Here is a 26,956-nt window from a genome sequence, read left to right as displayed (position 1 = left end):
TGTGTGTGTGTGTGCACGCATGAAAGTTTAAAATGCTTGTTAAAAATAAAGTGAATCTTGTTTCTAAAATTATATGATATCTGCTCTACAAGAGTGATCGCTAACAGTCGATGGAGACCATTGCCTTTGACTCTCAACTTAGTATAAACTGACCTGCGACAGAAGCATGTCTCAACTCGTCGCCTACGCATTCCGCAAACCTTAGCGAGTCTGAGTAAAGCGTACATGTACATGGTGACACAGAAAAACGGGATTATTTCCACAATCCAATAAAAGTAGAAGGGAGTGAGGAAAGAAATTTCATTGATAGTAATTGAAACCTTACAAAGTTGCCATTTACGAAACTTCGATGACATTTATCACATTTTATAAGTTACTTCATTTAGATGGGTTACTCATGTACGAATTCATTCGTGAAATCTGCTTTTGAGATACCTCATTGACCGCGGCAACATCTCAGCTGGGATACTGTGAATTACTTTCCGAATTCTCTGCTTTAACTCATCCAGGGTTCATGGTCGAGTCGTAGCCCCACAAGAAAAAAATCACAAACGGATACATCTGGCGATATAGGGGCCAGGGAATGTTACCGAATTGATAGATCATACGGTTACCAAAAATTTCTCGCTCATATGCCGTTGATTGCTGTGCAGTGTGTGATGTCGTTCCGTCCTCTTGAAACCAGGCTTCTTCAACCTTTCGTTCGTAACGTCTCCACGTAACAATCGGAATTGACTGTTATTATGTTTCCTTGGTCATTTGCTAAAAAAAACGGTCCGATAATCCCATGTGATGAAACACCACACCATACTGTCAGTTTACTGAATATGTTGAATAACGATTTTCTTGCAGTCACAGGACGTCGTGATACGAGCTAAATTGTGCTTCATCACTTCAGACTCCATGGCGAGATCCATCTTTGCAAACATGACTCCATGCAGCGTGGTACAGATGGGCCCAACAGCATGCCGAATGGACCGCTCAGGACTGACATCACTTTCTCTTCACCGATGAGTGTCGCATATGCGTTCAACCAGACAGTCGTCGGAGACGTGTTTGGAGGCAACCCTGTCAGGCTGAACGTCTTAGACACACTGCCCAGCAAGTGCAGCAAGGTGGAGGTTCCCTGCTGTTTTGAGGTGAAATTATGTGGGGCCGACGTACGCCGCTGGTGGTCATGGAAGGCGCCGTAACGGCTGTACGATACGTGAATGCCATCCTCCGACCGATAGAGCAACCATATTGGCAGCACATTGGCGATGCATTCGTCTTTATGGACGACAATTCACGCCCCCATCGTGCACATCTTGTGAATGACTTTCTTCAGGATACAGACATCGCTCGACTAGAGTGGCCAGCATGTTCTCCAGACATGAATACTATAAAACATGCCTGGGATAGATTGAAAAGGGCTGTTTGTGGACGACGTGACCCACTAACCACTCTGAGGGATCTACGCCGAATCGGACAATCTGGACCAACAGTCCCTTGATGAAGTTGTAGGTAGCATGCATTGCATCAGTGCAAGAGGGCGTGCTACAGGGTATTAGAGGTACCAGTGTGTACAGCAATCTGGACCGCGACCTCTGAAGGTCTCGCTGTATGATAGTACCACATGCAATGTGTGATTTTCATGAGCAATAAAAAGTTCAGAAGTGGTGTTTATGTTGATCTCTATTCAAATTTTCTGTGCAGATTACGGAAATCTCGGAACCGAGGCGACGCAAAACTTTTTTTCATGTGTGCAGTATTCATATTACATACAGTCTGCCCATAGAATGCATTTTACTGTCATTTAGACATCATTCAGACAGCTGTTAAAGCTTGCTTATTTGGTGAAGATATCTCAAATATTACTCAAATTCTAACAGGATAATGTCTACTGTTCAGCTGTAATTAATGTGGGTGACAATGAAACTGGAAAACATTGACGCGCCATACTGTCTGCAAACACAATTTCAGCGATCTGTATAGATATACTTTAACGGAGCTGTTGTTCGTTGTAAGAAAAATGCGCAATTAGATCATGTATTTATTGTTAATATTGGTAGTATGCTATTCCTGTAGACTCGATTTGTCTCTCCACTTTGCTTTTGACAGTGAAAGTACTGCGCTAAATACAACTATGTGTGGTAATTGAGTGAGTGCTGAACGTCCTGATTTTAATTTTTTTTTCAGTGTCCGAGTGCGAGGCTTTCAACTGGACGCCACTTTGGCGACTTCCGTGTCTCCAATGTACCACACTTATATAACTGTAACGGTTTAAAATGGACACCAGACCACGTGTGGCTCCTGGTGACTGCTCACGTCTATGAGATGTGAAGGCTAGAGTAAAGGCTGACAGTCATGTTTTGTGGTGAGAACGAGATTCAACCCACGACTATATGGTTTCTAGGTGCGCGCTTTGCTACTTACTCACTAGGCCATTCCACATTTTGATGTCGTGGACCTAAACCATCCAGTCAGCGTCACTGTAGTTCAGAAGTAGGTAAAATGTTGAAATAAAAATGAAATATATTAGCATATTTCCGTAGTTTTACATGGAATATCCGAGTATAAAGTAGTATACAGGGTGTTTCCGTAAGAACGTGCAAAAATGTAACAGGATATAGAGAATGCTCCACTGAATGATTTGAGATTGGAGACCTGGGGTCAGAGAAGCCTGTTTAGGGAGATACGGGAGTAGACGTGTCTGCAGCTTGTCTAGCATTACTGTTATCCTGCTTATTTACAACTAAAATGTGTACAAGCTTACATGTACTGTGCTGTTTATTTACCGGCACAGTCTTTATTTCCTGCAAGGAAACGAGTAGGACGAGCCGGATTACGGGGAAGTCATGGTGCAGGTTTTGTTCGCTCTCCCATTCGGTGGTTCGGTTGTACCGTATTTACAGAACGTGCCATGACAGAAAGTGCCGTGAACCAACGACAGACCCATTCATTTCTCAGTGCTACTCAGTGACGGACATTACAATACGATGGAGCAGTACGGGTACAGAAGTTCTGGTCGCTGGATGGGAACGGGAGGTTCTATTACGAGACCTGCGATGTCTCCTGACCTGAATTCCTTTGATTATTTCCTATGGGGATATCTAAAATCACTTGTTCATGAGACCCCAGTGGATACGGATATGGAACCAGCTGCCAGAATAGTAGCTGCCTGTGATGTCGTTCGAAACACACCAGGGATAATAATTGACAGGGTATGTGAGAATCTTATTCACTGACGTAATGCTTGCATTGAGGTCTATGGCCGTCAGTTTCAGCATCTTTTGTAAGATACGGCACAAATGGTACGTTCATTGTGTCAATGATGGTATTTGCAATTAAGTAGTGTAAATTAAAAAAGTTCACCGTTATGTGACTTTATTCCTATTATCTCCTTAAGCTGGCTTCTCCTACTCCAGGTTCCCTACCTCAAAGTGTTCAGTGGAGCATCCTCTATGTGCTGTTACATTTTTGCACGCTCTTATGGAAACACCCTGCACAAAATTCTCTCGGTCCTCAATTGAGTAAGTATTCAAATTGCTGGACGTCATTTATAGTCATGTAAGCCTAGTTGTTCCATACACTTTTTAAAAGGAAATTCATTATTTCCTCAAATGTCTTGGTACCTTTCTCGTGTCAATTTTTTCAAGTAACTATAGTATGAACTTCTCTTACAACGAAAATTTTGCATTTTCATTAACCCGTGATTTTTAGTAAGTTACAAATATGTACTTGTTAAAGCAGTGGATAGCAACGGTCACAGAGTTGATCCATGTCCACAAAATACTTACAGGGAAGAGTGTCGTCGTCGAATTCACTGTCACATTTGGCAGTAATGGGCGGGATCCTCTACTTTCTCTCAAGTAGAACTTGTCATCCTCGTGACGTAAATATAGAATGAGTCATCAGCATGTTAAGATGCGATTCCTTACTTAATTATGTGATCCACAGATAATTTAAACGATTTTTATAGAAATAATGTGGAACAAAGTATGAGAATAGAATGTTAATTGTAACACTGAACATTTATATTTTTCAGTCCACTGAAGCAGTTACAATTTTTTTAAATAAAAATTCGTCTTTTGAATAGAGAAACTGCCCAAAAGAAATGGTTTTAGGTTGGTTTCAAAACTTACTTTCCTACCTATCACAATGTGCTTTGTGAAAATGGTCAAAATTTTTTTTTAGTTGTACTGTAGTCTTTTCTGAGCCACCAATAGGTTTCATAATGGGTAATGAAGGTCATTTTCACTTGCAGTGTTGTAGGCATGGACAACAATTTTCTGTTCAAGTCGTGATGGAACAATTTTTATGATGAATTCATTGATATATATATTCTTTCTGATCATGATGTACGACAATGTAGCATCTTACATCTGTGAGGCATGCTAATTAAAGTACAAAGCAGTGAGGCTTATTAACGATACTAATGTCTCAGCAATAAGTTAAAAGAGATCATATGGGACGAGTTATATTTGGAAACAGATGCTAATGACAAATGCATTCTCCTCAATAATGTCTCATGGAATAATTTTCTTAGATAACTCATTACATAAAAATAATGTGTTACACAAAATCGAACATTACGGCTACTCTACGTGTTGCTCACCTACATTAGTCTTCTAGGTACCTCTCCAAGGAGATAGGCATTTTAACTGCACTTTCCATATTTATATATATGGTGTTACAAAAAGGTACAGCCAAACTTTCAGGAAACATTATTCACACACAAAGAAAAAAAAATGTTATGTGGTCATGTGTCCGGAGACGCTTACTTTCCATGTTAGAACTCATTTTATTACTTCTCTTCAAATCACATTAATCATGGAATGGAAACACACAACAACAGAAAGTACAAACGTGACTTAAAACACTTTGTTACAGGAAATGTTCCAAATGTCCTCCGTTAGCGAGGATACATGCATCCACCCTCCGTCGCATGGAATCCCTGACGCAGCCCTGGAGAATGGCGTATTGTATCACAGCCGTCCACAATACGAGCACGAAGAGTCTCTACGTTTGGTACCGGGGTTGCGTAGACAAGAGCTTTCAAATGCCCCCATAAATGAAAGTCAAGAGGGTTGATGTCAGGAGAGCGTGGAGGCCATGGAATTGGCCCGCCTTTACCAATCCATCGGTCACCGAATCTGTTGTTGAGAAGCGTACGAACACTTCGACTGAAATGTGCAGGTGCTCCATCGTGCATGAACCACATGTTGTGTCGTACTTGTAAAGGCACATGTTCTAGCAGCACAGGTAAAGTATCCCGTATGAAATATTGATAACTGGTGGTGAATCGAGGAAGTACAGTACATACTGACGAAACTAAAATGAGCTCTAACATGGAAATTAAGCGTTTACGGACACATGTCCACATAACATCTTTTCTTTATTTGTGTGTGAGGAATGTTTCCTGAAAGTTTGGCCGTACCTTTTTGTAACACCCCAATAAGACATTATTAACGAGAATGCATTTGCCATTAGCACCTGTTTCCAAATATAAGTCATCCCAAATGACCTCTTTTAACTTATTCCTAAGACATTAGTATCGTTAATAAGCCTCACTGCTTTGTACTTTTTATTTACATGACTCACACCTATAAGACGCTACATTGTTGATTGACATTAACTGTGCATCATGATCAGAATGAGTAATAACAACCAGGTACACGGAAGTGAGGGTACGAACAAAGATATCAGCCGCAATCCTAATGATTTTTTAATATTCTTGGATATCCAAATTTGAGCTGTATAGCCATTTTTAGTGCATCATTTGAGTTAGTTGCCATCCAACAACCAAGTATCAGTGGAAAAAAGGGCCATCATATGATATTTCTAGTATAGAGGAAAATGGAGTTTAGGTGTGCCTATACACCAGTAAAATTATAGGGTGACATGTACTGCTGCGAGTTTGTGGGATGGTAACTCACTCAAATGCTCTGAAAATTATTTGTAGCTGAAATCTGGTATGTAGGAATTTAAAAAAACCAGAGGGATTGTACCTGTATTCTGTTTTCCTATCCCACCTTAATTAATCTACCGTCACTACACACAACGGTTACTTGTGGAATCAAAGTTATTTAAGCTGGGTACACATTGTTTCAGGCAGTGCACTATCTCTGAAAGTGCTATCAGTCAATGTCCATCTGACTTTCTCCAAACGAGTTGCAAATTCAACGGCTGAAATCAGTCTGAAACAGCCAAACAGCGAAGGAACTTTAAATATACTTTTAGAAACTACGTCAAGCTCTCCACAAGCTACTGTTTCTTATTGTGTGACAGGCTTCTCAATAATGAATCTAGTTTTCTCATAAATAGCCGAAAATTTCATCTTGGAGTTCAGGAGACTGTTACACCTAAAAGAGAAGTGTTCTGTGGTAACATCTCATGCCTTGATTGATGGTATATCAACAGCAGTGCTCTGGGAAGCGGAAGTGACTGGGGCTTATGAGAGCGCACGAACATATGGAAAGTAACACAATCTATTATCGGCTACCTTTCACAATTGACAAAAATTAAGAAAAGCAATCTCAGAAAGATTAATATCGAAATTAGGATATCATAATAGTTGAGATCATAATTAATTAAGAAAATATTAACTGATTCCTTCTTAAATGAAGTCTCAGATGATCAGGGCACAAACGGTAGAATTAAATCACACATCATACATTACAAAAATCCGTACAGAAATTGAGCTGTATCTCGAAGTTCTCGAAACAAACGAACGGAAAGAATGAATTCCATGCGCACAGTAATACTACCAGGAAAGACCGAGCGAGGTGGCGCAGTGGTTAGCACACTGGACTCGCATTCGGGAGGACGACGGTTCAATCCCGTCTCCGGCCATCCTGACTTAGGTTTTCCGTGACTTTCCTAAATCGTTTCAGGCAAATGCCGGGATGGTTCCTTTGAAAGGGCCCGGCCGATTTCCTTCCCAATCCTTCCCTAACCCGAGCTTGCGCTCCGTCTCTAATGGCCTCGTTGTCGAGACGTTAAACACTAACCACCACCACCACCACTACCAGGAAAATACACCAGTCAATGAAGACACATAACAGCGTCAGGTTGCAAATGTAGGCAATTCACTGTTGGAATAATAAAGCAGTGTTTCAGCTGAGAGTCCAGCAAATGATAAACACAGCACAATTCGCCTTCGCTGCCCATGGACTCAAAGCAGCAGGACAAAACTGGCCCGTCTGTTTTAAGCGCAGTCGGCGCCACCGTTTCTTGTTGTGCTCTGACTCAGGAGCCTGCCGAGAGTCACCAGCCTCCGTGTTCGGCCGTCTCGGTGGCTGCGTGCTCAGCTCCCCTGGCCAGACCGACCACTGCCGCCCCAGTTGCTCGCTCGGGGACACCAGTGGCGCCAGCAGCGGGGCCTACGATCCATGTGCCGTCTCGCAGCAGCGAGAAATCTCCGTCTTCAGCGCCGTCTGCTGAGCAGTGCAAGACCTGTGCTCCAAAATCGTTTTTTTTCCGAAGAGAGAGAATCGTGTCACAGTAACACAAACTGGTTCATGTGCCTATTTAGATCTTTCCTATACGCCCAGGGTAGGGTTACATGAGGCTTACAAAATTTTCAGCAATAAATAACGATAAGATCTTACAACGTTTTCTGTATTCTACTGAAGCTGGGAAATACGAGTTCACTAGTCTCCTGTTGTTGAAATTTGCTTAAAGACAACAGTGACTGGTGTTACCAATTTAGGAATTGGTTAAGACCCGAAAACCGTGATAAGTGATTCCCCATTAACTTTTCCCCATTCCTGCCAACACTGACAAAATTGCTCTGTTGCATCTGCTCCACTACTCTGTGGTAATGCAGATGTCTTCCATTACTTCGTCTAGCTCCCTGCCCTGCTTTACCTGGCCCAATGCCACTTCTTCTGATTATATTATTAAACAGTAATTCGCCAAAAGACCTTAGATTAGATAGGGGCGCATTCAGTGAAAAAGCTGACCTAAGCCCTACTGTAGCGCCGTTGTAAGCCTCATGTTTGGCTATGATGAAGTAATAATACATCAACGACTCCAACGTGATTTCTAGTAGGTGTGGTGTTCGTGGTGGACGTGATTACTACTGGAGGACGAAGGCTCTGACAAACCCTCTGAGATAAGGAAGGGTTTGAATAATATGGGGTGGTGGTAATCTGCCTCACCAGTTACCAAAAAGAAAACTGCTTCAACACTGTGCAAGTGAATGCAGTAGTGTTTTCTGATACCAATATCTCGAATTCACAGAAACAACTGTCTCTGACAACTAATAGCCATATCTACCGTGTCTACATGGGTGGGAAACAGCGGAAAAACATCTCGAAAAGGCGTCCGTGTAAACAAATGCACACTTTCTTTCAGAACAGCCTCACAAAATCCATTTATATCTGTTCTCATTGTTCCTTTGCTAGCTGCAAAACGAACATACCCCGTTTGGTGTCTTGTGTGGCTTTATTAATGAAACGTACTGCACAAGCCTGTACCATCCTCCTTACGTTGGAATCCATATCCTTCCAAATAAGACCCTCAAATACTTGATACAGCTTATGTACACTCCAAATGGTTCCCTCGCAGGTGACTGATAATAGTAGGCAAAAAGCATTCAAACCAGCTCGCTGGGAGCTGCTGACTTAAGGTGGTGATTCCTGGCATTATAATAGAAAACCTCATCTTTGAACAAATATGGATTGCCCTCCTCAACTCTGGCTAACAATGTTCGTATGTCTTAGAATTTCATCTTCCTTCTTCTGTGTATTCCTACCCTTAGACAGTACTGGAAAGCAACTCTGTAAAATAGGATCAACTACATCAGAGTTCGGAAGGTGCTCCCCAGTTCTCAAGATTCCATCTTCGTCAGAATCATCTTGAGCCATCCTGTTTAGACCAACAGGAACTACATTGTCCATATTTCTTACACGCTTAACTTCAAACTGGAATTCTGAGATTCTGTAGCCCATCTTTCTATCTTAACAGTAAATCTCGGATGTGACAAGAAACTAAATGAAAATATGGCTATCCGTTTTGAGCTGGAATGGCCTATGCTCCAATTATTAACGGTCCTTCTCAAAATAAAATAAAAAGGGCAATGCCTCCATTTAACACACAGAATATTTTTTTTCGAACGACGACAACCCAAACCAGGCATAGGGTACATGTCGCTTATCTCTTTCTTGCAGTAGGAGAGCTACCACAACAGTCACTGAAGTATCGGTCTGAACAACAAATTTCTTATGAAGATTGGAGAACTCCAACACTAGGAAACACGCCAAAGCTTCCTTAATCATCTCCAAAGAAGTTTGCTGAGACTCCCTCCATTCAAACTAGTGACCCTTTTCCGTTCAGGGTTAAGCTGAGCGACTTTTGATGCGACTTTCTAATCCCAAGAAAGTAGCCACTTCCTTAGAATTCCTCATCAGAGTGCATTCTCGCACGGCGTGAGTTAGACCTGGTTCAACCTCAACTCTATATGGGGCATCGCATTCTTCTAAAACACCGCCCCTGGAAACGCAAAGTGAAACGTCTACGTTTTACATTAAATCCTCTCTCCTTAATTCCTCAGGTGTTGTTAATGCTGCTGCAAAGTTGTGACTAAAAACAAAAAAATACATTTAAATATGATACCCAAGAATAAGTCCACTAAATGGGACAGACCAACGGCTCCAGGTGCGAGGGAGGAGTAGCAACCTTTATCGAGAGTAATCTGTTAGCAAACTGGGCTAACATCCAAAGTCGACAAACTTTCAGACCCCAAAACCAAATAACGGTCAGTAGATGAAGTAAACCTACAATGAATGGACAGAAATATGAAAATACCAAAAATACATCTCACTACCATGTCTACTATGGTGAAGCAAAACTGTTGGCATTTAAAACAGCTTCCTCTTGTCGCGGAATGGAAAACTAAGTGACCTACACTTTTTAAAAGGGAATGTTATACCATTCTTTCGGAGAAAAACAGTGACAAGTTCAGCTAATAATTATGGAGGTGGACAATGGTACGCGAATCACCCACGCCTCTCCCCAAAGTAAACCATAAAGCCACAGTAGTATTGAGATCTGGTGTCTGTTGTGACCAGGGGAGATGTGACGATTCATCCTGTTGTACCTCAGGCCCTGTCGTCTTAAAGCACAGCATAGCCTTTTGGGAACAAACAATGACAGTAGGATGAACCTAATCAGCCAAAATGGCTACACAATCTTTGACGATAGTGAGACATTGCAGAGTAACAACCAGGCCCATGGGGTACCGTCATGTGACTGTCAAAATCATCATCCGAGCTCCGCCATGTTTCACACTTGAGACGTAACCTTGGACAGAAATGGGAAACAATGTGAAACAAGACTTTCTTCAATTACTCCATAAACCAGATTTTATTGCTCCAGAACCACGTTAGCTTGTTACGGGCATATGCATCACTAACGAATAGTTCCGGAATTTCATCTCACCATGAGGTTCCCTGCTTATGGACTTTCCTTCCTGTCGTTTTCGTGTTGACAGGGTTTGCAAGTGTGACATTCAGTTCTGCAACGACTTTTGTAGCCTTATAATTTTTCGTCGCAATCCTTTTGAATGACTTTCCGTTACGATCACTCTACACACTTTCGTCCGCGTTTTGACTTAGGGGATGATGTTTACCGCTTTTTCTGTATAGGGTATAAATCTCCTACAGCCAGTCTCTTGAAACACCAAATACTTCGGCTACCTTGGCTACGGAAGCACGCACTATATGAGCACCAAATATTCGCCAACGTTCGAATTCATTTAGTTACGACACAGTCCACTCACAACCACATCGCAGCAAAAACCTCAACTGCATCGCCGCCTACTGATCAGCGTGGAACTTGAGGTATGCCACAAAATCATGACACAACCTCTGGGTTGTGGACTACATAAAAACTGTTTGTTTCATTGTTTTTGGCTTTGAGTCCTACTTTTACAAGAAACTCCCACTTTTAGAGTTCTGTGCTCCAATCGTTAAAATGAAACCCTTATATGATCACTCTGTTGTCTGTCCGTCTATCTATCTGTCTGTCTGTCTTTAGTCAGATTGTGGAAAACCCCATTTCTCGGGGACGGGTAAATGTATCAAGTTCAAATTTATATCACATACTTAGGTCTAAGGTTGTTTGGCGGCGTAATAAATGTAAGTTTCTAAGCTAATGAAATCAAAAGCTACAGCCATTCATGTAACATACTGTGGTCAGCCAGAGCATTATGGTCAACTTCCTGATAGCCGGTATATCCGTCTTCGCCACGCTTAACAGCGGTGACGCGTCGTGGCATGGAAGCAATGAGGCCTTGGTAGGTCTCTAGGAAGGAGCTGGCACCACATCCGCACACACAATTCACCTAATTCCTTTAAATTCCGGGACGCCGCATTGAATCACACTCAGATGTGTTCGATCGCGATCACATCTGGCGTGTTTGGGCCAGCACACTAATTGAAGCCGCGCGGGGTAGCGGTGCGGTCACGCTTAGCGCGGCTCCCCTCATCGGAGGTTCGAGTCCTCCCTCCGGCATGGATGTGTGATGTTGTCCTTAGCGTAAGTTAGTTTAAGTCAGATTAAGTAGAGTGTAAGCCTAAGGGCCGATCACTTCAACAGTTTGGTCCCATAGGAACATACCACAAATTTCCAAATATTTTCCATCAATTGAAATTGGCCACTGTGCTCCTTGAACCAGTCAGTCACACTCCTGGTCTCGTGACATGACACATTACCTTGTTGAAAAATGTCATTGCCGTCGGGAAACATGATCGTCATGAAGGGATGAACGTGATCGGCAATGTGTGTACGTTACTCCTTGGCCGTCATGATGCCTTGCACACACGGATGTACACGTGGATGTTCCACAGAGCTTGATGGAGATGCCGCCATCTTGTCTCCGTCTCGCAGTACACGTGTCAAGTAGCTGTTCTCTTCGAAGATGACGGATTCGATCCCTTCCAGCCGATCATGATACGCTTTGCCACTGCGCCAACATCCAGTGCCGATGGTCTCATGTCCATTTCAGTCATAGTGCCCTGGTTTTAACATTGGTATGTGCATGGGTCATCGCCTGCGGAGCCCCATCTTTAGGAGTGTTCGGTGCTCTGTGTGTTCAGACACACTTCTACCCTCCCTAGCATTAAAGTCTGATGTTAGTTCCACCACCATTAACCGCCTGCCCTGTTTTACCAGTCTGCCCAGCCTACGACGTGTGACATCTGTAATGTCGTGTGTCCGCCCATCCACACGACGTCTGGATTTGGTTTCACCTTGGTTTCGTCAAGCCTTGAGGACACTATCACAGCGCTATTCGAACACCTAACAAGTCGCGCAGCTTGTGAAATGCTGGTGCCGAGCCTCCGTGCCATCACAGTCTGCTTTCGTGCAAACTCAGGTAGATCGCGCTCCTCCGCCATAGTACACACGAAGAGCACACTCACTGATACTACGACACTTCATATCGATAACGGGTCTGTGACCATAATGTTCTGACTGATGAGTGTATGTAGATACTCGAAAACTCACTCATCAGAACCTATAGGGTATGACCCATTGACCCCGAATCATGGCATTTGGTAAGAAGTAAGGCTGCACAGCACAACTAAAGGAGAAGGTCCGAAAATTGTTAATTTGTAACTAAATTGCGCAAAATAAATACTTTTTGTCATATGTTCTCTATCTATTTGCAGTCTGTTAACACCTTTTTCTTTCAGGAACGGGTACACGAGGAAAGTTTAAATTTATTTCACATACTAGGGTTTAAGTTCTATTAGCGGTGTAATTAATGTTAGCCTCTAAATGAATGCTATCAAAGGTCCGAAAATTTATGTCACATATTTTGATAACTGCAAACTGCCTCATCAAAACTTGTCGCAGAAGAATGAAGTTTGGCAAGAAACAAGGGTTCATAGCACAAGTAAAGGATAAAATCTGAAATTAGTTAATTTACAATAGTGTACCACGGAAAGAAATTTTTGTCATTTGCAAGCCGAATGTCTGTCTGTCCGTCTTTTAAGACCCTTTCTTCTCACTAAAAGACAGACGTAGCAAGTTGAAATTTATTTCAGATAGCAAGGTCTGTAGTTCCCCGAGGAGTAGTAAATGGAAGCTTTTCAGTCTATCAACAAAAAGATACGCGTATATTACATTTATTGAGACAAAGTTGCTCAAAAATGCGTAAATTGAAGGGGATGTCGTTATCGGCTGCAGCGTTGCGTCGACAAACGAAAATGTGTACCGAACTGCGATTCAAATCCGGGATTTCTTGGATACTAGGCATGTGCGTTAAATACTACACCATCCGGGACACAGCGATGGAACAACGACGCGGACAATCTTGGTATGCCTGAGGGCCGCATCACAGTCCCATTGTGCGTCACCCATCCGCCGTCCCTGTCCATTACACGCCCGTTCGCTACTCTGAGATTCCCATAGGAGGTCGGACGCATTTGTGCATCCGCACTGAAGGAGGTGAATCCATTGCCTGTCTAGGCTTATCAGTTACATGAAAGCGTGGTATCTCTTCTTTAGGACTTGTCTACCACAGGAGTAAGAAGGGATTCACCAAGGAGGCAACTCTAATACTCGCCTACGACAATCACCAGCAAGACAGATATCCTGCTATAATCACCGGGTGTTTCACGTTCCTCCTGCTAGAATATTCCATAAAACGTATTCCATCAAGTCTGGTGAAAGGTTCTCCCAGAGGGTCTCTGTGATTTGATACAGGGTTCTTTGTTGCTATATTGGGCTTTCAGTAGAGGCATTAATATAATTCTGATTACTGCACCAAGGATTGATGTGGTGGGCTGTCCGCTAACTTCAGCATCATCAAACATTTCTACGAAGGCTCATGCGGTTAATATAATACTTCCCAGGCCATCAGCTTGGTAAATTATTGTTCCTTCAAGCAGTTAATCAATTATGCTCACGATGCTGAGCAGATCCCAGTTCAATCCTTCCATGTGTTTTGCGTTATCAAAGCGGTATCCAAATATATTAACTGATATGCTATGGAGGAATACTCATCCGACACTGACATGTCTTTTCAAGAGGTGATAGGATGATCGTCTATGTAGCGACTTAAGTTGAGTAAGTGCAGCTAATTGATCACGAAATGTATCTCTACCCTTCCAACAATATTGTGTTCCAAGGTAGTATTTCATCACACGGATCAGTTAGTTGTTGATGACATTTAACATTACGACGATACAAGAATATCAGACTAATATAGAAAATGTGAATTACGAAATGAAGAAATCAAGTGGAGTCTGGTTCTCCTTCCACTCCGGACCTCATTTAGCTACTCCTCAGTTTTGGCGTCTGTCTAACGAAATTAACTAGAGGACTCATCACAAATAGGTAAACGGAAAGGTTTACTAACTACTTTTGGCGGAACTTTCAAGTAGATAGATGTGTAGGAAAAAAGGAAGATCTTGCATAACGCAATTAGCTGAGAAGAGAAAGGAATGTGAGTTTTTTCATTTGATGTTCCAGTCAGCCATTTTGTGACAAATGGTTCAAGTGGCTCTAAGCAATATGGGTCTTAACATCTGAGGTCATCAGTCCCCTAACTAACCTAAGGACATCACACACATCCATGCCCGAGGCAGGATTCGAAACTGAGACCGTAGCAGCAGCGTGGTTCCGGACTGAAGCGTCTAGAACCGCTCGGCCACGGCGGCCGGCATTTTGTGACATATTTTAATTCCATGATGCTATACGTAACGTTAAAAATTAGAGCCTTTCCTGCCAACAATTTTGGTTTATCTTTTCTCTCCGTTAGAAAAGATAAAATTCCTAAATTTAAAAGTCAGAATTTTTTGTTGTTCTGGGTGAGATCTTCTGCCTGAAGACTGATTTTGTGCAGCTCTCCATGCTACTCTATCCTGTGAAAGGCTCTTCATCTCTAAATAAATACTGCAACGTACATGTTTCTGAAACTGCTTACTTTGTTCATCCCTTGGTGTACCTGTACAATTTTATCCCTCCCCCCCCTCCCCCAGAAATTCCCCTAATATTAAATTGGTTATCCCATGGTGTCTCAGAATGTGTCCTGTCAACCAATCCATTCTTTTAGTCAAGTTGTTCCACAAATTTCTTTTCTCCTCAGTTATATTCAGTGCCGCCTCATTAGTTACAAGATCTGCACATTTAGTCATCACCATTTTTCTGTACCACCACATTTCAAAAGCATGTACTCTCTTCTTGACTAAATTGCTTATTGTTCACGCTTCACGTCTATACAAGACTACACTCCAGACAAATACCTCCAGAGGAGGTTTGTTTGTACTTTAATATATATTTGATGTTTAGAAATTTCTCTTCTTTAGAAGCTTTTTGCCATTGATAGTCTAAAATATTATATATTCTCTATTCCGCTCATCATTTATTCTACTGCTAAAATTGTTAACTCATCTACTACTTGTAATATCTGATTTCGTAATTTAATTCTCTTGGCGTCAGTTGACTTAATTCGACTGAATTCTATTACCCCTGTTTTAGTATTTTTTATGTACATCTTCTACATTCCTATCAAGATACTGTCCATTTCATACAGCTGTTCTTCCATGTCCTTTACTATATGTGGCACAATGAAACTGTCATTGGAAGACCTCATAGCTTTTAATTCCTTCTCAAAATTTTGCAAATTAAATTAATAAAACAAGGTTTATTTACGATGGTGTCTTTCATTTGTTGTATACAATTTAATTTACTGCAGCCATGTTTACCATAATCTATATTCTTAACTAATTCCACACACATATCATTAGTTATGTTTGAAATGTGTTTAATGAAAATAAACATACGGTAGGCTAGACGTCATTCATAGCAATGATTTAATGAAGAAACCGTAATTTAATGCAACAGTTACAGAAAAATTAGCAACTAGCATATATCAGTTTGTTGAATAGGTACGTCATGGTATGTGCATGTCCATCAGCAGTGTAAATTTCCTCAAATTCCAGTGTTTATCTCTTAGATATAGATTTTATGGTAGGTCATTGAACTGATCTTCATTTCCTTCAAAATTCTGCTTAATTTCATTTTACTGCGTACTATGGAAGTGATACAGCACGTTCAGCAAAGCATAGGATCCATTCAGCACCTGTGAACATAAAAAATCTATTGAAGCACCATTATTTGTATTTAGAATACTCTATAAGACATTGGTCCACATTTTTTCCACTCTCAAATCAGAATTTGAATATCATGTATACTTCCTGTACCACCCACAAATAAAGAAAACTTAGTGGTTTAGTACTAATTGAGACAATGATCTATTTACTTTTAAATCAGAATTTGAATACGAAGTATGATTCCTAAGTCACACACAAATGTATAAGGCTTATTTGTATAATAGTATTTGAGAAGATAATTTAAGGGAATGTCTTACTAAAACTTCATAACGAAGATTAGTCTGAGAAATAGAATACACGAATACACCATCATTTATAAAATACACCATCGACAACTCAGCTTTATTCGTTGTAAAAATGCCAAATAGACTTAATTATTAACGGTATAAACAAATTTTTTTCTCGCAAAAGGACGTAATGTGGCAAACATTTAACGTTTAAACACCTGAGTGACTTCAATCTGCAACGAAATCCGTGTTAGAGTCACAACTTTGTTTAAATTTAGATGATTTATTATCAGAAAAGATATCCATATCGTTCACGATTCATACCAGAGTAACTGAATATTCTTCTACATACATGAACATTTATCGTTCTCCATATCATTGTTGGATATCGCCCATTGTTTTAATACAGTAGTGATATTTATAAATCAGCAAACGAGTACTCGTTTTTAGCTTACCTTCTAGAACTGTCCCACTTCGTCACCTTGAATCACCGACGTGAATTGACATTTATAATGGATTTGTTTTGATACAAGATTACCTAATAATGGGATTACCGCTGTCCATTCATCAATCAGTTGACTGTCACTTCAGGACAAGAATGTCTAGTGTCTCAAATGTTCAAATGTGTGTGAATTTCTAAGGACCAAACTGCTGAGGGCATCGGTCCCTAGATTTACACACTACTTAATCTAACTTAAACTACCTTATGCTAAGAACAACACACACATCCATGCCCGAGGGAGGACTGGAATCTCTGACGGGAGTGGCCGCGCATCTAGTCTCTCAGTCTAGCTCAGAAACGTGATTAGTTTTGCAGCAAAACAGTCTTTCAGCGTTGGCAACTTATCTGGTGTTATGATTGTCAAAAATCTGGGTAATGAAATGCAGCCAAATAACTTACTATAGATCTCAGAACATCTTAATTTTATGGAAAACTAATGTTCAATCATATGTATCTATCCTGGAATTGTGGTGAGAGCTACGAATGCTATTGACATGGTGACATATTTGAAACAGGGAGCAGTGTTAATAGGTAACGAAACACCTTGTCCAGTTACACAATTTCTGTACAGGTATTCTAATTCCGCTTAGTGACAATACTGTAGATTTTTCACATGCTGAAGATCTGTGTATTTACTCATTCTTCAACTGACAATCCATTCATCAATCAGTTGAGTGTCAGTAGAGGAATGCCTTCTACTTAATGCCCAGTTTCGTAAGTGAAAAATTTAGAGGAAGTATTGATACATCTGAGTACCAAAGCATAAAGTCGCCTGAGACACCGCGTGCATGTCAGCCGCAGAGGGTACCGCACTTCATGACCATTTTGGCATAGAAGAATTACGTTACCAGCACAACTGGATGTGGCAACAATACCACGAACAGCAAACTTCATTCGAGTATTCTCTGCGCTAACGTTAACGTACCACGTAAGATCCACAAATCTGTTACATGTAGCCAGATCTTGCCTTTCTCTAAATTATACGGAATGTTGCAGGTCGCACGGTGGATGTTAAATAGGACTTGAACTCTTTGCTACTGCACCTATTTCAGTATTGGGTCTCTGTAATGAGCTTTTGTATGTTCCCTTACGTAAGAAATACCCGTATTTTCATCACACAACAGAAGTGAGTTAGCTGGTAACATTTTTGAGGATATTGGTAGAAACTCTCTGTATTACTTGTTCTTCATGATACGAAACAGCAGACATACTGACCTACCTCCTCGAGGGTAGTGATGAAATACCAGCTCCTGGTATTGGACAGGCGTCAGGTAAGTATGTTGTTTGACAGTAAGACTTCTGATGGCGTCAGAAATTTGTTTCATACTGTTTTATTTGGTTGAGCTGCTCTACGGTTTTCAGCACATCTGAATTGTGGATAGAAGACTACAGACGCCCACTTTCTTCTTTGTTCATATTTGTTGGTCGAGATAGCTAGCTTGTAGTCCACGTATCAGATGGTGAAAATAATCTTAATAACCAGACACGGTATACCAACAGGAAGGGAGAAGGTGTTTCATATATACTGACATTCATAATGTGGATAATTTCTGGATTCATGTATGTTGCACTAAGCAGTGTTGTCGGGGATACGGTCGCCAGTTCTCTTTACTTCATCTGGAGAAGTAGGCTCCCTGAGGACTCTGGATTCCCCCCTCACATTCCGTTGCATTCCGTACTTTTACGTAACGAAATAATTACAGCACCTTACTTCAAAGCATTCGTCACACTTACTTGCAATAGAAATATTACAATCTGATATTGGGGCAATGCTTTGAAACGTATTTATCAGTACGATACCATTCGAAACGAAGTCGAGAGATCTATATGACGGTATTGACTGCGAATTATCCGTGGCGATTCTAGTGGTACCCCTGACTGTGAAGGATGATCTAAAGTCCTTTCCACCTACCTGTACTAACATCTGCTTAGACAGCTTGCTCATCTTGCCCACCGTGATCTCCAGAGGCTTCTTGGCTGCCATGAGGAAGAACAGGAGGTCGTGCTTGAAGCGAGGATCACAGTCGACCCAACCACTGCTCATGGCGGAGTTCACCAGTTTTTCGCTCTGAAACACGAACCCGTGACTGCCGTATCAACAACAGTATGAATAGCACACACACACACACACATGTTCGAAGTCTTCTAATCTACTGAAAAATGTTTTGTTAGCACTTGCATATATGAGAACCTGTGCCGTCCTACATTCAAGGGGAACAAGCAATGAAAAAAGCTAATGGAACAAAAAGAAATCACTTGACTGTTACAATAAAAACCGTATAATAAACGTAAATAAACTCGGTTTGATCGAAGGTGCACACGCTGTCACATCTCTAAAATAAAGTGTGGGGCTAGGAACAGTCGATGCCACGTAACTCCATTCCGGACATTGCAACGTGCCTGAATGTCCCTTCGCGCGCTGTGGACAGTGTGTTCAAGATGTCACTCCTCAGGACATCCACTGAGTAAGGAGGCTTCCTGTGACCATTTACTGAAGTTTCAAGTGATCTCAGGCGTGCTCATTGGGGTTCATGTTGGTATGTACCGCAGGACACATCATGATCACTGCCGCTAGGAAGAAGGTGCGTTGGAGGTGGGCGTGGTGTACTAGTGTATTATCGTCGTCAGAGAAAAATCTATAGGTGAAATGTAGACAATTGGTCTACACAATACGTTGAGGAATCCACTCCCGAGACTACACAGGTTTCAAAATGCAGTCGGTAACGAGAAGAGGCGTTCAGCATATATACAAACGATACTGTCAAAAACCATGGTCCACCTCCCTCCAAAATACGTGGGACTGCACATCCGAGAGTGTGAATTGGTTCATGGCTGCTTTCAAACTCTGGTACCAACACCATTAGGCGTCAGGCAAATCCTGCAACCGTCAGTGAAAAGAGCTCGACGTAAGTGATTCCAGCTCCATTCCAACAGCTTCCTCGCCCATCTTCTTCTAATATTATGATTCTACACGGTTTGAAACGCCGTTTGTAACGGAAACATAGACGGTTTCGTACCATCTGCGCCGAGGTTTTTTCAGAAAGACAGCACAAAGTTCTTCTGAGTTGTTTTTGAGGTACCTACCACTCAAAAATTGTAAATTGTAGTGAAAAATTGGTATCCTCGACCGCGGGAGAGCACTGCAAGGCTTACTGGATGATTTACGAAGATATGCAAATATTTTAATATGTTATTCTACAAGTAAAACTAAAGAAAAAATGTTAATATGAAGAGAGGCCCGCAAATGTTTATTTACGGAGTTACGGCTAATAAAACATTTTGCCTGAAATTTAGTAACTTCGCTAATATGAAGCCATCACAAAAGTGTAGGAGGTTAAAGTAAAGCACGATTTCCATTTATTTTGCTGTTATTGGTGTGGTGAATCTAATAAAACATGTCCCAGACGTATATCTGCAGTAGTTTTCTAGAAGCAAAAATTATTATATAGGTAAATTTGTTTACTTTCCATTAAGATTGTAGAAACGCTTATGTCGTTGTTGGCAACCGTTAGTGAGTTGTTTCAGCCGTTTCCTAACTTTAAAACGAGTTAGTTTTCTCTATTGTTCAGTAAAATAACATAATTATAACAATGTATTTGAGTGGAACCACATGGTAACTGTTGTGGTTCGTAGACTATTTATGAAAGGGGGGTGCCTTTCAAATTTACGTCAGAGGACCACTGATATGGTATTTATTTATAGCTAATATTAACGAATATCGCGTACGTTATACAACTCGGAGGATTCCGAATGCACGAACCATTAGCAGAGTATTTCGAATGTCAAGGTTGGTTGTTTGGGGGAAGAAAGCAAACAGCGAGGTTATTGGTCTCATAGGATTAGGGAAGGATGGGGAAGGAAGTCGGCCGTGCCCTTTCAAAGGAACCATCCCGGCGTTTGCATGGAGCGATTTAGGGAAATCATGGAAAACCGAAGTCAAGATGGCCGGACGCGGGACTGAACCGTCTTCCTTCCGAATGCGAGTCCATTGCGCTTCGAATGTTACGGGAGAGAGGTTCTTTACCTAGTGTTCATAATCTGTACAAGCGCTCGATATCTGAAACCTATGATGAGAATATTATGGATACTGTTCAGCGTAGCCCGGGTACGAGTATACGACGCATCTCTCAACGATTAGACATTTAACAATCTAAGATATGGCGTACACGGAAGTACAAGAATCTGTATCCTTACGACAAACAAAAGTGAATCATTTACATCCGGGAGATAATGCCTTCTCTTGGAACTGTGCAACTAATTAAATACTAATCGGTAGTTACACAAATCCATTTTATTTACTGATGAGCACTGTTTACTCGAGGTGGTTTAAGCAGTTTACATAATGAGCACGTAAAGTCTGAAGCAAACCCACATGCAACAGTGCAACGCAATTTCCAGCAGTGATTCAACATAAATGTGTGGTGTGGTATAATCAACACACATTTTATTGGACAATTGATTTTCCCAGGACGTCTAACTGGCGAGACGTACTTACAATTACTTCAAGAAGAAATTCCTCGCTTGCTCGAAGATGATCCGCTTGCTACGCGATTGAAAATGTATTTTGAACATGACGCCGCCGCCTCTACCTTTCACCAACGCCTTTACTACACATTTAAATGAACATTTTCCACATAAATGGGTTGGTCTTGGTGCTACACTTCTGTGGCCCCCCGGTGTATGAAAGACATTGTTTATGAGGACAAAGTCAATACACATGAGGCATTACTTGCTCGCATTATGTATTCAATAGCTAAATTTAGAACAACTCTGTGAAAGTGAAACGAGCAACAAAACCTGTTCATACACGTGCAGCTAAATGCATTGAACTTGATGGAGACATTTTTGAACATTTATTATGAATGTATTGAGAAATTGTATATACACTGTACAACTTCGTTAACACTGAGCTTTGTTTTTTTCCGGTTTAACATGAATTCACGGGTGCTATGTTATTAACAGAAGCAGATTATCTGACACATTCATGCAGTTTCAGTTAATGTTACTACCATCATTGTTTCAAAATTAAATTCTGTACAGCTTATGTTGAAAACTTTGTGAAATTGTCTGAAATTGGGCCAAGTACTCAATAAATTAAAAATTATACTAAATTACTTCTTTGCTTCTCTGGATGTTCTGGAAAACTATTGCAGATACACGTATGGGAAATATTTTATTAGATTCACCAGATAACAATAACAAAATAAAAGGAAATAGTGCTTTTCTTTAACCTCGTACAGATTTGCGATGGATTCATATTAGTGAAGTTACTACAGTTCAGGCAAAATCTTTTATTAGCTGTCGCTCCAAAACAAAACATTTGAGGACCTATGTTTATAAAGACATCAAAAGAAGTATTTCATCACCTCGGCTCCCAGAGTTCCGGAACCTGTACAGAAAACTGGAATAGAGATCAACATAAATATCATTTCCGCCTTTTTTATTTCTAATGAAAACCACACATTGCATGTTGTTCCACCATACAGCGAGACCTTCAGAGGTGGTGGTCCAGATTGCTGTACACACAGGTACCTCTCATACCCAGTAGCACGTCTACTTGCATTGAAACGTGCCTGTATTCGTCGTGGTATACTATCCACAAGTTTATCAATGAACTGTTCGTCCAGATTGTCCCACTCCTCAACGGCGATTCGGCGTAGATCCCTCAGAGTGGTTGGTGGATCACGTAGTCCGTAAACAGCCTTTTCAATCCATTCCAGGCATGTTTGATAAAGTTCATGTCTGGAGAACATGCTGACCACTCTAGTCGAGCGATTTCCTTATGCTGAAGGAAGTATTTCACAAGAAGTGCACGATGGGAACGCGAATTGTCGTCCACGAAGACGAATGCCTCGCCAATATACTGCTGATATGAGTGCACTATCGGTCAGAAGATGGCATTCATTGTATCGTACAGATGTTACAGCGCCTTCCATGACTAACAGTGACGTACTTCGGCCCCACATAATGCCGCCCGAAAACAGCAGGGACCCTCCACCTTGCTGCACTCGCTGGACAGTGTGTCTACGATGTTCAGCCTGACCAGGTTGCCTCCGATGATCGTCTGGTTGAAGGCTATGCGACAATATCGGTGAATAGAACGTGGTGGTGATCCTGAGCGGTCCATTCGGCATGTTGTTTTTGTATTGCGCACAATTTGAGTCGCAACATGACGTCCTTTCGCTGCACGAAAAGCATTGTTCAAGATGGTGGCGTTGCTGTCAGGGTTGCTCGTAGCCTTAATCCGAAGGTAGCGGTCATTCATTGCAGTAGTAGTCCTTGGGCGGCCTGAGCGAGGCACTTCACCGACAGTTCCTGTCTCTCTGTATCTCCTCCATGTTTGAAAAAGAAATCGCTTTAGTTCACTACGAGACGCTTGGACACTTCCCTTGTTGAGACCCCTTCCTGGCACAAAGTAAAACTGTGTACGTGATCGAACCGCCTTATTGAGCGTCTAGGCATGGTTGAACTACAGTCAACACGAGCCCTGTACCTCCTTTCTGGTGGAATAACTGGAACTGATCCGCTGTCAGGACCCTACCGTCTAATATGTCCTGCTCATGCATGGTTGTTTACATCCTGGGACGGGTTTAGTAACATATCTGCATAGAGAAAGGGACTGTCTCTGAACAGTCAAAGGGACTGTCAGCGTCTATCTTCAGGAGTTGTGGGAACCGGGGGTGATGCAAAACATTTTCTGATGTGTGTGTGAACTTTTTTCTTTAGTTTTACTTATAGAATAACGTATACTGTATTGTAGAATAACGTATACTGTATCACCCTGTATATTCAATGTTGAGTATATCACGGATAGCTGATCTGTGTTCGAGTAGCATCGCTGTGGTATGTACAATATCCACGTGAAATGACAAACTGAACAGCGTACACAAACAGGACTAACGCTTGCAAACACATTGGGCTCCAACGAACTGCACAAAAAATGCGTTATACAGGTACATTGCTTTATCGTGTGGGCAAGAGTGATTTGAATAGATTTACAATACAAAAATAAACTTTTTCAGTTCATAACGATAGTGGAGTATTCTTTTTGAGTAGGTTACTTAAGTAGAGGTGGTTTTCGTTTTACTTCAGTTGTATACACACTTTTAAATTAATTCTATATTTGCAGTCTATCATCACGAAGCTGCAAATGAGTCATTTAATTTACATTTCTGACACTATTACTGGCACACTGGTAGTAATATTTCATGGAAAATTCCATCAGTACCAAGAGTTGTCTCTATTATTTCTTTCGGTGCTGCTTCTTCTGCCATTCTATTGGTAGCTCTTCACCGTTTTATGATGGTTTTCTGTACTTCAATAAGCATTACTTCAGCGAATCCACCTGTAAAAGATACTGAAGATCATCGCTTCCTTTTTTCTGAGATTCCAATTCACATTCCCTAGGCACAAATTTCCTCTTTTTTATTTTCCTGTAACAAACTATTACGATCCTAGTATTGTGCGTGTAAATTCGCTAAGTATCTACTACGATATCTACTGATAAGGACACCAACCGCTGCAGCAGTATATAATCGTTCACACTAGCATTTCCTATATGGTTTCCTTAAAAGATGCACTTTCCCACAACCCTTCCAATAAATGTTGGCCTTCCATCTACTTCCTCTTCAGTGTTTTTAAGCATACATCAGATATCATATCACTTCCCAGTACGAGTATTACCCCTGGACGTTTACATCAGACGACCGGACCCAGAAGTGTGCGGTACTATTCTGTCGGGTTCTTTCCCTTTGATATAATCATTATCTTAAGTTTATTCTCTTTTAAAGAGATATGTAATTCATTAGTCACCTGATCAGTTATGATCTGCCCGAAGATGCAGTACATGCCAGTTTCGTACAGGAGTGGTGGAATTGTCAGCATTGGCTTCAAAGCTTTTGTAACGTTCCCGTCTCTCTGCAACAGCTACACAGATCATAATATTAATGTTTGTAGCAAGCAATTAATGGTTACCGTAAAAATACAGAAAACATGTTAGTTGTTAGTGAAAACTATTAACTCTTTCATTTCAAGATAGGCGAAGTGCTGGCACGTTGAACCAGTGTAAATCGCTAAGTTTAAGTTCACTGTATGTCTTCCTTTTTTTAGAGGAGACTCCGCTGATTCAAAATTTGTTAAGCCGTAAAGTATTTGTAATTAATGAAGAAAATAATTCTGGCTTGGTAGGTCGGACGGTAACGTAATATTTTCTCTCTTATTGGTCCGTGAGAGTCAGTTTTTACGTAAATATACATTAGGTATACTGAAACAGTTCTTTAGTTTTGACCTGGCTGATTTGGTGGCGAAATAATAGACAGCTGTACTGACAGAATGTTAAATACTCAAAGGGGCACAATATTTCGGTGAGTGATTATTGCAGCACTCCCCCCCCCCCCCCCCCCCAACACTGCGCCTCATGTTCCATGAGCTGTCCAATCCCCCAAGTGTATCGAAGTGACGACTGCCACAGTATTCGTGCCTCAGTCTATCATTGGTTTCGCACGTCGTACATCAGCGTGGTAGCACTAGCGTCTATAATACTCCTAGAAATCAACAATCCAATTTTTCCGACCTTAATACCATGCGGTGTGAATGTTCACTCAGCACATACTTATGTAGAATCACTTTCCGGTAACTGCCGTCCTTAGACCTTATTCCCTTCGTATTATTTAGGAAGGTGACAGTCATCCCTCACTGAGGCAATGGTCTTGTCAAAGAGAGCGACACTCTCTTGATCTTGAGGTGGCAAAGTGCCCCTACAAGATGCAAGAATTTGCATTGATCAGCGGTAAGACAGTGTAGACGGAATGGAAACCAACACATTAAAGTCACATAATTGGTATCTGCAGTACATGTCAAGTCAACTGAAATCATGTCATGCTTATATCTTCATGGAGAAAAGACTCCAGGTTAGACCTCCATTCGACCCCCAGGGAGAACGGGAAGGAGACCATGAGAAAAATAGAGAAAAATCATCAAACGTGTAACATTCTACGACTCTGGACGTTGAGTGTCCGAAATTCGAGAGTGGCAGGGAAACTTAAAATCTGAAAAGAGAGATAAAATGGCTCACTCTTCATATAGTGGGTGTCTGCGAAGTAAAATGGGAAGAAGGATTTGTGACCAGACAAAGATAAAGTAACATCAAGACCTGTAGACAGGACTTCCTCATCAGTAGGAAGTATTGGGAGAGACTGAGCTGCTGTGAGCAGTTCAGTTGCGGAATTATGATCATAACTGAACAACAAAGCAGCGCCAACAAAAATAATTCGCATTACAAGCAGAAGATGGAAAAAATGGAAAGATTGCGAGAATTCTGAATTTGTAATTCGGCATTTAAAACTATATGAATATCTAATAATCATGAAGGAATGAAACACGATAGTAAGGGAAGGAACTGAAGAGTGGGATGTGGGAGAACATGGTTCTTCGTAGCTGGAGACAGAAGAGAGACTAACTGAGTTCTGCAAGAAATTTCAGTCAGTAACAACGACTACACTGTTTAAAAATCACAGTAGGAGGAGGTACTCTTGGTTAAAGAACTGGGGACACGGAGAGATTTTAGCTGGATTACATCGTGGTCAGGCAGAGATTACGAAATCGGTATTGGATTTTATGTTGTACCCAGGAATATAGATATTGACTCAGATCTAAATTTAATAACTATGAAGAGCAGAGTGAACTTAAAAGTGAAACTTCCAAAAGAATCTATATGGAAGGAAGTTGTTTACGGAAATACTGTACAATGACGAGGCTGTAGATTTTGCTATCATTAATACCACAATCGGCAGTACAATTGAAGAGGAGTGGAGGTTGCTAAAAGCTGTACAGAGAGAACCTTGATACAAGGAAGGTTACTGCGAAGAAACCTTGGGTAAAAGAAAAATTAAACTGATCAACAGGAGAAGGAAGTACAAAAATAATGAAGAAAAGACACGAATAAAGCAACATATGCCACTTGGGAACGACAAAAATAGAAGTGCCAAAGCAAAGTAGCTACAGGAGAAAGTGAAGAAACCGCAAAAGACGTAGTCGTCGGAAGGACTGATTCAACATACAGAAAAGTCAACGGTAAAATTGATAGATGAATTCTATTCAGGGGAGAGAGGGGAAAGGTGGAC

At 41.2% G+C, this 26,956-nt stretch overlaps 1 protein-coding gene across 1 annotated transcript in view; it reads right to left on the bottom strand.

Moving 5' to 3' along the window:
* Positions 1 to 16,015: 16,015 nt before the first annotated feature.
* LOC126279086 (uncharacterized) overlaps positions 16,016 to 26,956 on the bottom strand; it is a 53,662-nt gene continuing 42,721 nt past the window's right edge. The window contains exons 5-7 of the mRNA XM_049979587.1: positions 24,648 to 24,761; positions 18,748 to 18,903; positions 16,016 to 16,075 (exon numbers count right to left, since the gene is read on the bottom strand). Of these exons, the coding sequence (XP_049835544.1) occupies positions 16,016 to 16,075; positions 18,748 to 18,903; positions 24,648 to 24,761 (330 nt within the window). The remainder of the gene's footprint in view (positions 16,076 to 18,747; positions 18,904 to 24,647; positions 24,762 to 26,956) is intronic.

The sequence above is a fragment of the Schistocerca gregaria genome, chromosome 1 (genome assembly GCF_023897955.1).
Source record: "Schistocerca gregaria isolate iqSchGreg1 chromosome 1, iqSchGreg1.2, whole genome shotgun sequence".
NCBI lineage: Eukaryota > Metazoa > Arthropoda > Insecta > Orthoptera > Acrididae > Schistocerca > Schistocerca gregaria.
Note: the sequence above shows the minus strand (reverse complement) of the source record. Positions and strands in the feature narration are given on the sequence as shown.